The sequence below is a fragment of the Notamacropus eugenii genome, chromosome 5, assembly GCF_028372415.1.
Source record: "Notamacropus eugenii isolate mMacEug1 chromosome 5, mMacEug1.pri_v2, whole genome shotgun sequence".
NCBI lineage: Eukaryota > Metazoa > Chordata > Mammalia > Diprotodontia > Macropodidae > Notamacropus > Notamacropus eugenii.
The window spans coordinates 60780134-60796322 of NC_092876.1; the positions used below are offsets into that span (position 1 = coordinate 60780134).

Genomic DNA, 16189 nt, shown 5'->3' on the forward strand with positions numbered 1-16189 from the left:
CTTTCTGCATCACTGGACTATTCTCGGCTGTCAGGCCTTGGAAAATCAAGGAGATGATGTTATATAGGAATGATTTGGGGGCTGGGATGGGACTGAGGTTCCAACATGATGGTGATTTGGTTATAACTTATTAAAGACTTTATTGTCAAAATATTTTGATCTAATGGTCTAAATGCAGGGTAAATTTGCATTTTTACTTGTTGGGGGAGGAAGGAAGAAACAATAAACAAAAAGGGCACGTAAATTTAAGCATGTCAACAGGAAAGTGAAGGGGAAAACTGCAAACACTTGAAAAAATTTTATTTACAGTTCCAAATTCTCACTTTTCCTCTAGCCTCTCCCCCACCCATCAGAACTACAAGACCCATTCTACATATGAAATCCTTAAAACATATAACTGCATTAACCATGTTCTGAAAAAAAGAAAGCAAGAAAAATAAAGAAAAAATGCTTCACTCTGCTCTGAGGTCATCAGTTCTCTTTCTAGACTTGAATAGCATGATTCATCATGAATTTTTGGAATTTTGGTGGGTCATTAGGTTGATCAGAGTAACTAAGTCTTTCACAGTTGACTGTTGCTACAATATTGCTGTTACTGAGTACATTGTGTTCCTGGTTCTTCTCACTTCATTGTATATCAGTTCATACAATTCTTTCCAAGGTTTTCCGAAACCATCCTGCTCACTATTTCTTATAGCACAACAGTATTCTATCACATTCATAAACCACAACTTGTTCAGTCATTTTCCAATTCGTGGGCATCTCCCAAGCTTATAATTCTTTGCCACCACAAAAAGAAGTGCTATAAATATTTTTGAACAAACGAGTTGTTTTCATTTTTCTTTGATCCCTTTGGGATACAGATCTAGTAGTGGTTGTGCTGGGTTAAAGGGTACGCACAGTTTTATAGCCCTTTGGGCATAATTCCAAATTACTCTCCAGAATGGTTGGACCAGTTCACAATCCCATCAACAATGCATTAGTGTCCCTGTTTTTCCACATCCCATTTGGCATTTGTCATCTTCTTTTTCTGTTATCTTAGCCAATCTGATAGGTGTGAGGTGTTACCTCAGAGTTGCTTTAGTTTACATTTCTCTAATCATTAGTGATTTAGGGCATTTTAAAACTACTGAGAATTTTGATTACTTCCTCTGAAAACTGCCTTTTCAGGTATTTGTCAATTAGAGAGTGATTCCTATTTTTATAATTTTGCCTCACTTCTCTATATATTTGAGAAATGAGACCTTTATCAGAAAAACTCGCTGTAATTTTTTTCCTCTAGTTTCCTGCTTTTCCAATTTTGGCTCGTTGGATTCCCAAGCACTTTAAAAAAAAGGATTCCAGTGATTCCACAGTCAAACTTGATGAATCCTGTTTCCAGGCTCCCCCCAGTGGAATCTTCACTCTGTCAACTGTACTGAACAGTCTCTTCCTCTTTTTCATTATTGTAGGATAGAGACAGGGGTGCAAGGTCTTCACACCCAATCAACGTGTTCTCTAATTTATTGATTACCCATCCTTTACCGGGGTGTGGCCTCTGTGCATACTGCAGCTTCTTAGAGCCACAGGTGAGAGTTGGGTGGAACAGGTGAACACCAAAGGTGGAAAGAGCCCCAAAAAGGGCTCCACAGCCACTACACCAAGGCACTGGTCCTCCCTGAACACACCCTACACCCCAAACAGGCCTGTGTGCTTGCTCCAGTGCTTTTTAGAATGATGTTTTCAGCCATGGTGTCAAATGCTCTTGATCAGGATGAACACAGCACCAAGGTCAACTACCATACCGATGGTAAGTTCTTCAATTTAAAAAGGCTACAAGCCAAGACCAAAGTGGAGGGAGTGTTGGTGCATGATTTTCTGTTTGCCGATTATTGTGCACTCAATGAAGCCTCTGAAGCTGAGATGCAGCAAAGTATGGATCAATTCTCTGCTGTCTGTGCTAATTTTGACCTAATAATTAACATCACATAAACACAGGTCCTCCATCAGCCACCGCCACACCATCCATACATGGAACCATCGGTTACAACAAACGGAGAAGTTTTGAATGTTGTGGATAAGTTCACTTACCAGGGATATACACATTGACAATGAGATTGATGCACGCATTGCCAGAGCTAGCTCAGTGTTTGGGAGGCTCTGAAGAAAGGTATGAGAGAGAAAAGCTATTTGATTACCAAACTGAAGGTCTACAGAGCCATTGTGTTGACCTCATTATTGTATGCCTGTGAAACATGGACAGTCTACCAGCTCCATGCCGGGAAACTGAATTGCTTCCATTTGAATTGTCTTAGGAAGATTCTGAGGATCATCTGGCACTGAAGGTACCAGACACTGAGGTCCTTGCTTGAGCTGAACTGCCAAGTATTCAAATTGTGTTTCAGAGAGCGCAATTCCGATGGGCTGGCCACACTGTTTGAATACAAAATGTGCGCTTGCCTAAAAGACTATTTTATGGAGAACTCACATGGGACAGGCGATCACAAGGTGGTCAGAAAAAGTGATACAACGACACTCTCAAGGTCTCTCTCAAGAACTTTGGATTTGACTGTGCAACATGGGAGACACTGACACAGGACCGCCCAGCATGGTGTGCCCACGTCAGAAAGCGTGCTGTGCTCTATGAGCAAAGCAGAATTGAGACGGCACAAAGTAAACATAGGACGTTCAAATTTGGAGTAACTGCCCCAAATATTCAACCTGTGGTAGAGCATTCCGAGCTCGTATTGGTCTGATCAGCCACAGTCGGACACACTGAAACTTCACTCTCTCATGGTGATGTCATTTTGGTCCTCCCTGAAAACAAAGGACAACAACCAACCAACCAATTACTCATTCTAGGAAGATAGTCCCAGATTCCCAAATGCTCATATTTGTCTGATGATTTCCTTTACATCCTTCACTTTGACTTTTTATTTTAGTCCAGATTTACTATTTACTAGGTTTGCAAAATGGACCTATGAACCTTTGCCCTTTTTTTCTCTCCCACAGAAGGGAAGCATGACCAAAGACCCTGAAAATCTCCAAGATGATTAATTTAGAATCCATGCTCCAAGTAAAAATTGACTGTAACATTAAACTTCAAAACCACATATCATAATTAGTTTATAGCTAACTATGAATAAAGGAGTCTTTCTGAAACCCAGTACTTCAGGTGTGATTTTACTCATGTGAAACACTGAGAAAAAGTTAGTATTGTTCCTTTCGGGATCCTCTGCAGATATTTCATGTTTTGGCCTGGAGACGACCTTCGTTGGTGTCAGACTCCTGCTCTTACAGGCTCCATCATTCCCTCGAAGGTTCTAGATATGGGGATCACTGATAGGCTGTGTACACTGATAAAGCTGAATCATCAGGTGATGAATTCTTTGACTCGGGCAACTCACGAAACAAAATGACTTCATGAAAGGGCAGAAAAAAGGAAAATTTAAGGAGACTACTTCCCTTAATCTTCAGATCAAAAGCCATATTAAGAATCATCAAGACTGCTGTTAAAACTACATCAAATTAATTTGAACAGAGAAGGGCAGAGGGAGTTTCCTAATAGGAAATTCAAACTTAATCATAGCAATCTTGTGAAAGATAATGAAAGAGAGAGCGGAGTTGTAAACATGGCCAAAAGTTTTTAACTTCTTTAAGAAATAAGCTGGTCATAAAAGTCAACTGCCAGCAGTGGGCTTACAGCAGGAAACGATTGGAGTTTTAGGGAAGCAGACCTTCCAGGACAAGGGCTTCGATGGTCCCTGTTGGTCCTCTAGAAGCAGGTGACCAGAGCACAATCCCAACAACATGTTTCAGATCTTTCCCGAGAAAGTTGTTGATAATAACTTACCAAAATCATGGCAGAAAAATCATGGAGGAATTTAGAATGTTAACACTAACATCAGCACCTTTCCTCTTCCAAACATACCAATTCCTGTCTATGGTCCCCCCATCTCGCCAGTCATCCAGACGCAAAACCTGGGTATCATCCTGGCTTCCATTTTTCACCCTCCCCCTGCCGCCATATATCCAATCTGTTGCCAAGGTTTGTTGATTCTACCTTTGGAACATCATCTCTCCTCTTATATTGTCCCCCAACCCCTCATCACCTGAACTACTGAACTGGGGGACTGTCTGCCTCAAGTTTTTTCTCTACTCAGTTGTCTGAGAAATTGATGTTCCTAAAGTACAAGTCTGACCATATCACTCCCTTAGTCAACAAATTCAAATGGCTCCTCCAGGTGTGTGTGTGTGTGTGTGTGTGTGTGTGTGTGTGTGTGTGTGTGTGTGTGTGTGTGTGGCGTATGTATGTGTTGTGTGTATATGTGTGTGTGTGTGTGTGTGGTGTGTGTGTATTTACCAAGTATAAAGTCCTCCATCTGGTTTTTAAAGTTCTTCCTAGTCTTGGTCCTTCCACATTGTACCTTATCTCTCTGCACACACTGTGCTGGTCCTGGAACAAGACGCATCTCTGGACTTGGCACCGTTTCTCTGGCCGTCCTCCACGCCTGGAATTCTCCATCTCCTTACCTTTGCCTCTTGGATTCCTTCAAGTCTCAGCTAAAATCCCACCTTCTACAAAAAGCCTTTCACAAGTTCATGTAATGTTAGTGCCTTCCCTGAGGCCACTTCTGATTTCTATTGTTTGTACATAGTTCTTTGCATGTTATATCCATATCTATGTGTTATATACAATATATACAAACACGTGTATATACATGCATGTATATATACACATACACACACATATATATATATACATACATGTATATATAAAAAACTGGGAGCTCCTTGAGGGCAGGGACTTTTTGCCTCTCTCTGCATCCTCAGCACTTACCACAGTGCATGGCATGTAGGTGGTACTTAATAAATGCTTGTCTGCATTACTGGGATTAGGTTTTTGATGGTCTTGTAATTTTTTCTTCAGGTAACATAGCAAAGTGAAAGGATTCCTATTCTGTTTGCAACAAGAATTATGGAACAAGAAGTTCAGAATCTTTCACCTTCAAGTATCTTGAGATTGATTTACCCAACTAATTTTCAAATACAAAAGGACACAACGTGCTCAACACCCCTCCGTCACAGCCAGATGCTGTCTGTATTTCTTGTTAGGCATGAAGTCACGGCTTGTCCATAAAGAACACATAAGGAATTTAATAATAATAGCGAATATCTACGTAGTGCTTACTATGTGCTAAATGCTTTTGGATCCTCATATTAACCTTGAGAGGGAGGTGCCATTATTATCCCCATTTCACAGATGAGGAAACAGACAGAGAGGTGAAGTGACATGTGTCTGAGGTCAGATCTGAACTCAGGACTTCCTGACGCCAGGCCCAGTGCTCCCTACCCACTGTGCCATCTACCTGCCTGTGAGAATGACTCCTTTCTTGCAGAACACATAAGGAAAGATGATGGTGTAAGCAAAAATGTGCCTTGGAGTTAGAAACCTTCCCACCTGTGAGACCCAGAAGGGTGGGCCACCAGCTTCTCTATAGGCCTCCTTTTCTCCAAGTATAAAATGCCAGTGATGGTACTTGGACTGTTGGCCTTACAGGGCTGTTTATAAATGAAACACTCTATAAATGTGAGCTAGAACAATCCCAAAGCAGGAGAAAACTGCACTTATCAATCTAAGTAGGCCTTAAGAAGAGAGTGTGTGTGTATCTGTGTGTGCATGTGTGCTACATTTTGCTACTGTCCTTAGATACTGTCTGTTGCTAAAATAAGTAAAAATTATCCTTATTAACGGAAGGGGAAGAAAAAGGAAGAAGCATTTATATAATACCTACTGTGTACCAAGTACTGCGCTAAGTGCTTTATAAATATTTTCTCACTTGATCCCTACATCAACTGGAAGACAGGTATTACAACCTTCATTCTGCAATCAGGGAAACTAAGGCAGACAGGTAAAATGACTTGCCTGGGGTTAGGCTAGGAAGTATCTGACGCAGGATTTGAACTCAGATTTTCCTGACTCCAGACCCAGCACCAGTCTACTGTGCCCCTACATGCCTATTTAAAAAAGAAATTTGAATCAGCCTACAAAATATTATTTCAAACTTAAGCTTCTAAAAGAGCAGGTAATTCTCACAACAGGTATTTCACAATCATAACTGTTAGGAATTACCTGCCATAGTACAGTATGAATTAGTATGCCTTTAGGGAATGTAGTCTTAAAATTCATGTCTTAATATACCTGTGGCTTATCACAAGACTGTGGGTGTCTTTGCTCCTACTTCACCTTTCCTCCTTGAGCCGGAGGAAGCCCTCCCTTCAATAAGAATGTGACCACTTGGAATGTGCAGCCACGGGAGCCATTTTCCCCTAGTTTGTGGTAAACAAGCCCCAGGATCATGAAAGATGGGATATGAGATCCTAGGAACTGAGTTTGAACTGAATACATGAGATGTTTTCTGCAACACTGGCTTAATAAAGCATTAATATCTTTGGAAATGTCTTTCTCCAATAACACAAGGCTTGTGATCCCAAAGAATCAGCACGGTTTCAGTAAGAAAAGGGCAAGTCCCATTAAGATTTTTTTTTTTTATGACCTGGTTGCAAAACTGGACAGTGCAATGGATGTAGTTTAGCCAGATTTGGATAAATTTCATAGTTTGTTTTTCCCCAATTACAAGTAAGAATAATTTTTAACCTTTTAAATTTTTTATTTTAAAAATTTGAATTTAAAATTCTCTCCTTCCCTCCCCCATCCCCTAACACGGAGAAGGCAAGCAATTTATTATGGTTTATTTAGCAAAGCATTTGTTTCAGTCTCTCATATTACTATACTTGTGGAAAAGTGCAGACATAGTGGGAGTTAGATCAGAACTGGTTGAACAAAGGTGAGTGGTCTGATGTAAACTAAGGATTAGCTTTCTGGTGGAATTCACAGGGATCTTTGCTGTTGATCATTTTTATCAGAGGCTTCCAGGCCTGCATGAAATGCCTCTGCAGATGATCCCAGGTAGGAATGGACAGGTAACATGCTGGGTGACAGTATTAAAAAATATTTTGAACATTGTGCTTGCTGCACATGATATGATGAAATTCAACACGGGTAAATGTAAGGTCTTACACTTGGGTTCAGAAACTCAGCCTTGCAAGTCCAGGATGGGAGAGGCCTAGCTAGACAAGAGCTTATCTGAAAAAGACCATGTGGTTTCAGTGGACCCCAAACTCAATATGAGTTAACAGAATGAAATGACATCTAAGTAAGCCTGTGGAGCCCTCTGAGGCAACTATTCTCAGGAGTTGATGGCCATGTGGTGCTCTGCCCTAGGCAGTTGGGGGCTGGAGGGTTGGGTTCAGTTCTGCGGACCACATTTAGGAAAAGCACAGGTAAGCTTGAGGCTGTCCTGAGGTGGGCAGTAAAAGGGGTCAAAGACCTAAGAACATGTAGCCTGAAGAAGTGAAGTCATAGTGGGGACAGGATTGCTGTCTTCAGGTTTAGAAGATTCAAGAGCTATCAGGGGGCCAGTCTCGTGGAAACAGACTTGTTCTGTTTGGCCCCACAAGGCAGAACCAGAACAAACGGGTGGAGGCAGAGCAATCCAATTGGGAAGGGGCTGCCTGGGGAAGCAGTGGGCCCCCTCTCACTGGAGTCTTTGAGCAAAGGCTGGAGTAGGCTACATACAGGTAAAGGAGATTCTGGTGCACGCCCTTTCCAGCTCCAACATTCTGTGGTTCCATGAGAACAAGCGAAACTGAAATTTTTATTAAAAAAAAAAAAAAAGGCTATCCAAGAAAAAAGACTTAATAAATATCTTATGAAGGAAAAGATTTCAAAGTAAGGGTGATATTTTGCTATTTCTGGGGATAAACCACCAACTTTTAAATAAAAGCTACAGTTCAACAACTTTTTAAATTTCATGTTTATTCATACTTTTCAAAATATATGTACATAAAAAAGGAAGATTTACAACAGGAAAGATTGCCTTACATGCAACACAAATTCCAATAAATTCATGATGGGATCACACATGAGTATCAATCTAAATCAAGCTAATCTTTGCAAGTCCATTCCCTAGCCAAACCGAGGCTACAGAAAGGATCCCAGAAAACAGACTGCACGTGGAATGAATATGAAACAAACAAGTTTAGCCTCTGGCAGTACTCAAAGGACCAGAAGATGTACAATGAATATCTTAAGACAATAAAAATTTTAAGTGCCACAGGGAGGTTAAATTAAGAATCAGAAATGGAAATTTCTCAGATAGAAAGCTTAGTAATATTTAACACAACCTCACAATACCAAATCAAAATACAATGAAAAAAAGGGTTAGGTAGTCAGGCTTCATTTACTTAAAAAAAAATCTCAGAGACGAAGCCACCCAAATGACATCAAAGGTGCTGAGGAAAGGAAGAAGGCGGGGGCAGGAGGAGGGGATGAGATGGGGGTGGAATCTAGTTTCATTTATTTGAGCAAACTGCATGTTTTCCCACTTATCAGCATCTCTACATTAGTGACCATATAACTCTCCAACATTTCCCTTAAAACAGCAAACAGGAAGTGATAACTCAGGCGCTTAGTCTTAAAAAAATATATCTAACATCTGATTAAGAAGATTTTTATATGTTTTGTTTTTCAGTAACAGATTGATGACCTGAGGAATCACAGTGACAATGTATTTCTGTAATACCATTTAACCAAAAAACCCAAGTGATGTGAGAATTGTGCTTGATGTGGAGGGACTGTACTGGTCAGGACTGGTTAGAACATTATGACACATGACTCCTGGGAGCCTCATCCTTTCAGATTTCAATGGGATCATAATATATGTGTCTAATTCTCAAAAGCTACAAGAATCCTGTTTCTTGGAGAGTTGATGGAGCAGTTTCATTAATGAAAGGAAGCTGTGGAGCTACAACACAGAAGACACTGAAGGCAAAAGTGTCACACTGCCTCTCTCTTTACTTCCAGTACCTGATGTCACATGGTTCTGTTTCTGAAGCTTTCTAAAAATATAAAAATCTTCTCTGCAACTGCTTAAAAGAAAACCAAACAATAAAGTCTAAGCTGACCACTTAAAAGAGAAAAAAAAGGGTTGGGCGAAGAGGGAAAGGAAAAAAGAACAAGTATAGATTACATGGTCTAGAAAAGTCCTGAATTGTTGCAGAAACTAAAATGACTGAGGGGAGGGACAGGTACCGAGAATAGTACCTAAAGAGAACAAATGACTAAGTTGGTTTATTTTATCTTCCCTCCCCACGCTTTTCAAAGGAAAAAAGGCAATTTTAAAAGCATCAAAACTAAAACAAATGTACAATGACCATAAGAAAGAAGATTTTGAATTTCATTGCAGTACCCTGTGCCTACAGTTTCACTTCTTTGCTCTGAGAGATTTCCTGGATTTGCCCTTGGAGGAAGATTTCCCATCCTTCTTTCCACTTGCTGCTGGCTTCTTGGAAGCAATGCTACCAGACTTCTTGATGGCTGGTGGGGCTGGTTTGGTTTTCTTGGCAGGGGTTTTGGCCTTGGGTGGGGCTTTCTTGGGTGGGGGTCTTGCTTTTCCTCGTTGGGCAGTGGGGGTTTTGGGCTTCGGTTTTGAATCTCTTTGTTTTGCTGAGGTGGCCTTCCCTCGGGATTTAGCTGGGGCTTTCTTCTGCAATCTGTTAAGAAGGAAAAAACTGGGCATATGAGTGCTCCCATTTTCTAGGATGACAAAGAGCCTGTTGGCTTTGCCAAAAAAGGCACATATAGATGGCAACTCTTGCGAATGATTAGAGTCACATCATAAAATGGCAAAATTGGTCAAAATGGTACAAAATTAACAGAAGTCATTCAAATCCTTGCCTAGCTCCAATTTTGCCAATAAGTTTTTATTTGTTTGGCAAAACACCATATTAAACATTCACTGTGCTTTTGAATAGCGTTCCTCTGGTTTAAAGTTTAGAACTTGCTTTCACACCAAAAAGAAATGAGGGGACAAAGTGCTGCATACAGAGAAAATATGAGCTATGCCAATTTGATAAGGATTTGTTAAGTGTAAGGCACTGTGCTAGGTCCTGGGCACACAGAAGTAAAGTGTTCTCTGTCCTCTGGAAGATTACGTCTACAAGCTGGCTGGTTCTTCTCTCAGCTCTGCCGCTGCCAGAGGGCCCAGGATGGGTGCTATCACCTCAGTTTCCTCCTCTGTAAAATGAGGGGATGGACTAAATGATCTCTAAGGTCCCTTTCAGCTCTAAAATGCTATGATCTTATAAACTGCAAGAAGTCTGTGCAGTAGAGTATATGATTTTGACGACTCTTCTGCCAACACAGCAAGGCAAAGTTTAGAATAAAGAACAGAATTTGGTTCAGGAGTATTATGAATTCATTGATTTAAAACTGGGAAAGATGACTCAAGGGAAAGATGAAAAAAACAAATGTATCATCAAACGAGTAAACAACCAGTGGTGCTAAAGGAGTTTCTGTCTTTAACTATGTTACATTCATTAAGTAATTTAAGCTTTGTGAGTATCACAAAGTATCTTCTGTGAAATCGACAACTTTTCAGTTCCTTTCTAACTCTACATTTCTTTTCCTAAGAGGCTCCTAGGACTCAACATCCTCATCTGTAACGGAGTGGATGGCATGTATGATCTCCAGAGCTCCTTCTAACTACAACATTTAGCGACCTGTAATTATTCCTCCAACCACAATTTATTTATCCCAAATTTCAATACCTTTTCTTGGGTGGTGGCTCATCTTCTTCAGATTCTTCTTCCTCAGATGACTCTTCCTCATCTTCCTCTTCTGAATCATCATCCTCAGACTCCTCAGACTCTTCACCTTGCTGCTTCTCTGGAAATAACACTCCTGGGCTGTGAAAAGAACTCAGGTTCAAACAAAAGCCCTGTTCTGGACCATCAAAACAGTGGAAGCCTAAATAGTAGATGGCAAACAAGCAAAAGAACACAGCCCCCTCCACGATTACAAGCGAGAAGGTTACAAGTTATTCTGAAAATGTACACACAAACACCCCCCCCACACACACATATATACACCCCCTTTAGTAAACATGTCTAAGCAGCACCAGGTCTCCATGCTCCACTTTTCACTATGCAGCTCCCTCATAACCACAACCTTAAAAAAAAGTGTCCTGCCTCCAAAAATTCAAACAAAGCAGTTCAGAACTTGAAATCTCAAAAGGGATTGAGTATTTTAAATTTCATAAAAGTTGTATGGCATCAAAAGCTAAGATCTTCCTTTTTTTTCTATCTACAATAACAGAAATTCTTGATCACCCTGATGAGTAAAGCTTATAAAATAATATCACAATATACTAGGCTTTGAAATTTACCTGAAGAACATGTAAACACACAACTAACCAAAAGGGTTGGTCTGTCTTTTAGTAAGAAGTTCAAAAAAATTTATGCTTGCTCACAAAGTGGAATAAAACTACAATGAGTTCCTCCTAAAATATCAAGGCTGCATATCATGGGAGTTTTATTAAAGATTCAATTATCTTCCTCAGAGTGTGAGGGCATGGATGGACTGGGCCTTCTATCACTGGGTATACCTAGACCAATGGGATGAAAAGCACCTGCAATAGGGGCTAGAAGCAGTACCGAGATTTCTTCACTTCCTGAGAAATCAAAAACATGTATCAGGTAGGAATTCTTGACTTGCCTGCATGCTACAAGTTACAAAGCACTTGGGAGCATATGATGTTCAATTCCTGTAGCTCTCCATGCTATATGACCACAGTACAGAACAATGTAAGTTGGGATTTGCAGCATCAGATGCCAAAACTTAATTGTCTGATAAAGAAGGAATAGCATAATTACTCACCGTCTAATGGATTTGAGAGCAGGGACTACTAAGAACTAGACAGATGGAAATACCTGGCTCCTAGCTATGAAACCATAGGGCTTGACCTCTCTAATTCATTTACTCATTTGTAAGATGCAAAGGTTAGCCTAGAATTTAGGCCCCAGATGATTTCTAAGGTCTCATCCTTCCCAACAAGTCTATGACCCTATGAATTCAATTGTATTGTACAATGGGTCATGTTATGTGTAAAAACCTTTCTTTACCTGGGGTAATATGGAAAACAAAGCTGGAAGGTGCCACTGAACCCTTTCCCAGAGATCTGTTCCATCCATCCATTCTTTTCGCATTTTTGTAGGGTTCTTTTCAGTAGATGCACTGAGAACAAAAAGCAAAAGTCTTATCAACCAACACTTTAACTTTGTATAAAACAAGTGTGCCTCCAGGATAAGGGTTCGTGTGTGTGTGTGTGTGTGTGCGTGTGTGTGTCTTGGTCCTTTTTGGCAGTCTGGCTTTTTTTTTTTTAATTGCATAAAACAAAATACCCAACTTTACTGAAATAAAGGTGTCCTTTTTTCTCATTCACATTCACAGATCCTCAGAAATCAAACCACAGACCCCAAATAAAGAAGCCCTGCTCTAGAAGAACATGTAACATTCTGGGCACATTCTTTGGACAAAGTTCAAATGTCTGCATTCTTGCGATATCCCAAGGGTCTCATGAAGCAGAGCTGCCTTAAGAAATCCATTCCAGAGTCACCTAAAGAGGACACTATCTTGAGCTGCAGCAAGAGCCAAGGATAGTTTGGTGAGATCCTGAAACTGATTCCAATGCTTTCTAGTTCTTTAAGACCAAGAACTGAACTCCCTCAAGTATGAAGGCATTTCACAATGACTTCATGGAGCACATGTGGGTTTTTGGTTTTGGTTAATGTGGATTTGGACAAAAACTGAGAATGTGAACCAAAATTCTGTTTTCAAAGAGTAAATGTCAAAGTAGTTAAGCTTCCACTTGTTAAAAAATTAAACAGTCATTTTTCTTCAATTCACAAAGTAGGCAGGAAGAGTATAACAATCACCGCAGAGTATAACACAAGGGAAAGGTAAACATATCACAGATATTTGGTACAAGATACCACATGAACAACTCCTTCCTCTGACAAGAGATGCTGAAAAGAAAAACACTTCTAGAAAGCATACTCTCAAATAAAAAAAGTAAATGACACTTCCCATGAAAAATTCTAATCAGATTCCAAGACCTTTTTTTTTACTTAAAATAATTTGCTTTGATTCATTCTGTAATTTTCTCTGAGTTATTTATTAGTTTCACATTTTTCTTCAAATCTGCTTGATTAGTTTCAGGTTAAAACGAGAGCAGTCTTGGAATCACTTATATAAGTAAAAGGCAGCTGGGTGGTACAGTGGACTGAGTGCTGATTTGAATTCAGGAAGATCTTCCTCAACACTTGCTAGCTGTGTGTGACCCTAGCACATGGGGATAATAACAAGCACATCCCTTTCATGGTGGTTGTGACGATCCAATGAGTTAATGTGTAAAGTTCTCTGCAAACTTTAAAGAGTTACATAAGTGCTGGCTGTTACAAAACGAACATTTAAAACTACCACAAATAAGCGTGCTTGAGAACAGAAAAATCTTCATGTAGTTACCCATTTTTTCTTTTATACAGCTCAGAATGAGAAATCTCACCTCTGAGATCCTTTAATCCAGACCCACACTTTGTAGACAAGGCCATTCAGGTAGGCTGTGGCCATTTGCTCGAGGTCCCTGAGGTAAGAGTAGCAGAGCTGGGCTCTGAAATGAGGTCTGGTGATCCCAAGTTCAGTGCCACTTCTACGAACTAAAAGGAATGACCAGCCACAAACAGGGTTTCTCCTCTTAGGGAGAGTGGTCCTTCCTCTTCTGATCTCATGGCACTGTATTTCCTTACCTTCTGCTGGAATGATCTGTTCTAGGTACCAATGGCACCATCCCTACCTGGACCAAGTGCCATCCGTACGACATACAGATGGTGTGTAGGTGAATTACTGATGACCCTGAACTTCCTCTTCTACCAGGGAGGTACCAACACTTCCTACAGCCTGTGTGTGCCTGTGCTGGCACTGAGAGCACAGTCCTAGAGCAAACATTGTGAGCTCCCTGCCCATGCTGAGCGCACACCTGAGTCTTACCTTGGAAATTAGAATTGGTCCCTGGGTGGTTCTCCAAGACATATTTCTTCAGAGCAGTTGTTGAACAGGTCTTCGGCTCGTTCATGGCAGCAATAGCAGACAGGATTGCATCTTCCATCAGACTTCCACCAAGCAGGGGTTTCTCCCCTGACCTCTTCAGCTGTTTTCCAAGGAGGAAGAGAAAAGCATCAAGACAACACTCTCCCAAAGCAGGTCAAGACAAGACTCCTCTGCACCAGGTGGGTCGGAGCTCCTGCATTAGCACAGATATGTTTTAAATTAAAATGTCGCATTAGGGACTTTTGCTTTCCAGCCACCAAGAATCTAAACTAACTAATTCAAAATCCCCAAACCCTCTTATGGACATTCTCAGTTATTCTCTTCTCCCATTTGCTGCTTTTATACCCTATAAATAGTTGGCAATTCTTCAGACCTAGGTATAACTACTCCAATATGTGTATTAGTTAATTTGTAACTCTCATGTGAACCATAGGCTAAACTATTGCGCAACAGCACTTAATGGACTCCACATATGCTTCTTTTAAAAGTATACGTACTACATTTTCATGGATGAAATGAATTAAATCCTTTTTCTATCAGAGAATACTTCCCTTTAGCAATCTGAAAAATGAAGAAGCTGTGTACTAGTGAAATTAACAAATAACCCTATAAACCCTGTAAGGATAACAACAAAAAGAGAAAAGTTTAGCAACAGCCAAAGGTACCTTACTAAAGAAAAATACATGCACAGCATATTTCTGAAGTGGGTTCAGAGAGATATAAAAAGTGATATAAAAGGGAGCGAGGAATAAAAAGGATTAAGCCAAACAAGTTCTGAAAGTGAACCTTTGGCCTCTGACCTGGAATGTCCCAGAAGCTCCTTTGCCTGTAATCTGCTCTAATTGGCCTTTCTCTACTGCTCTCTGCAGTGCATTCTTTAACAGCTGAGGTCTGAGGGGGAAATTAAAAACACAAAATAGGTAACAATTATACAAATCCAAGACAACAAATTGGCAGGCAGTTTTCTAAGGTCCTTTTGGCTTCGAACTCTTATGATGTGCTGTTTTCTTCAAATAGGACTGGCAAAACAACCACTTATAGGCACCATGTTTTTCTGAAGCAAAGTATACATGAGGCAGATTTGTCACCCCTTTTTCTGGTGCAATTCTGAACATGCAGATACTTCCAAATGATAACTTCATTATTCATTTATCTATCAAATTCCATTTGACCACAACAATGATCACATTTGGGTCCTTTTCCTTTGATCTCTTTCGGATATAGAGCTAGTCACGGTATTGCTGGGTATGTAAAACTTTATAGCCCTTTGGGCATAGGTTCAAATTGTTTTCCTGAATGGTTGGAGCAGTTCATAACTTCACCACAGTACATTAAGGTTCTAGTTTTCAACATCCCCTCAGCATTTGTCTTTTTTCTCTTCCTGTCATTTTAACCAATTTGATTGGAGGAAGATGGTGCCTCAGAGTCATTTAGTATTCTCATTTTTATTATATTGGCTTGGCCTACCCATGAGCAATTAATCTATCTCCAATTGTTTAAATCTGTCTTTAATTTGTGTGAAGAGTATTTTGTAACTGTGTTCATATAGTTCCTGTGTTATGTTCTGGTAGATAAACTTCCAAACATTTTATACAGTTTGCAGTTATTTTAAATGGAATTTCTTTATCTCTTTCTGATAGGTTTTGTTGGTAATATATAGAAAAGCTGATGATTTCTGTGGGTTTATTTTCTGCAACTTTGCTAAAGTTAATTGTTTTGACTAGTTTTTTTAGTTGACTCTCTAGGGTTTTCTAAGTATACCAATATATAATCTGTAAAAACTTGATAGTTGTTTTCACAATGCCTATGCTTATACCTTCATTTTCTTTTTCTTATCTTATTGCTACAGCTAGCATTTCTAGTACAGTATTGAATTATAATGGTGATAACAGACATTCCTGATCTTATGGGAAAGGTTTCCGGTTTTGTCTCCATTACTAATAATGTTTGCTCTTGGTTTTAGACAGATATTACTTATTTTTTAAAAAAGCTTCAATTATCCCTGTGCTTTCTAGCATTTTTAAAAAGAATGGGTGTTGTGTTCTGTCAAAAACTTGGTTTTTTTTTTTTTGCATCTATTGATATAATCATATAATTTTTGTTACTGATGTGGCCAATTATACTTAGTTTCCTTAATACTAAACTAGCCTTATATTCTTGGTAAAAAATGTCATCTGGTCATAATATATGATCTTTGTGAGA

At 39.8% G+C, this 16189-nt stretch overlaps 1 protein-coding gene across 15 annotated transcripts in view; it reads right to left on the reverse strand.

Moving 5' to 3' along the window:
• Positions 1 to 7838: 7838 nt before the first annotated feature.
• The window catches only part of HP1BP3 (heterochromatin protein 1 binding protein 3), a 34350-nt gene continuing 25999 nt past the window's right edge, over positions 7839 to 16189 (reverse strand). For 14 of the 15 annotated variants that reach the window (XM_072609185.1, XM_072609190.1, XM_072609179.1 and 11 more), the window contains 5 exons: positions 14788 to 14878; positions 13928 to 14087; positions 12004 to 12115; positions 10651 to 10788; positions 7839 to 9594 (listed from right to left, as the gene is read on the reverse strand). In XM_072609185.1, coding sequence (XP_072465286.1) covers positions 9306 to 9594; positions 10651 to 10788; positions 12004 to 12115; positions 13928 to 14087; positions 14788 to 14878 — 790 coding nt within the window. In that variant the 3' untranslated portion in view covers positions 7839 to 9305. Of the gene's footprint in view, positions 9595 to 10650; positions 10789 to 12003; positions 12116 to 13927; positions 14181 to 14787; positions 14879 to 16189 lie in introns of all 15 variants that reach the window. The other variant, XR_011967071.1, reaches the window with a different exon arrangement.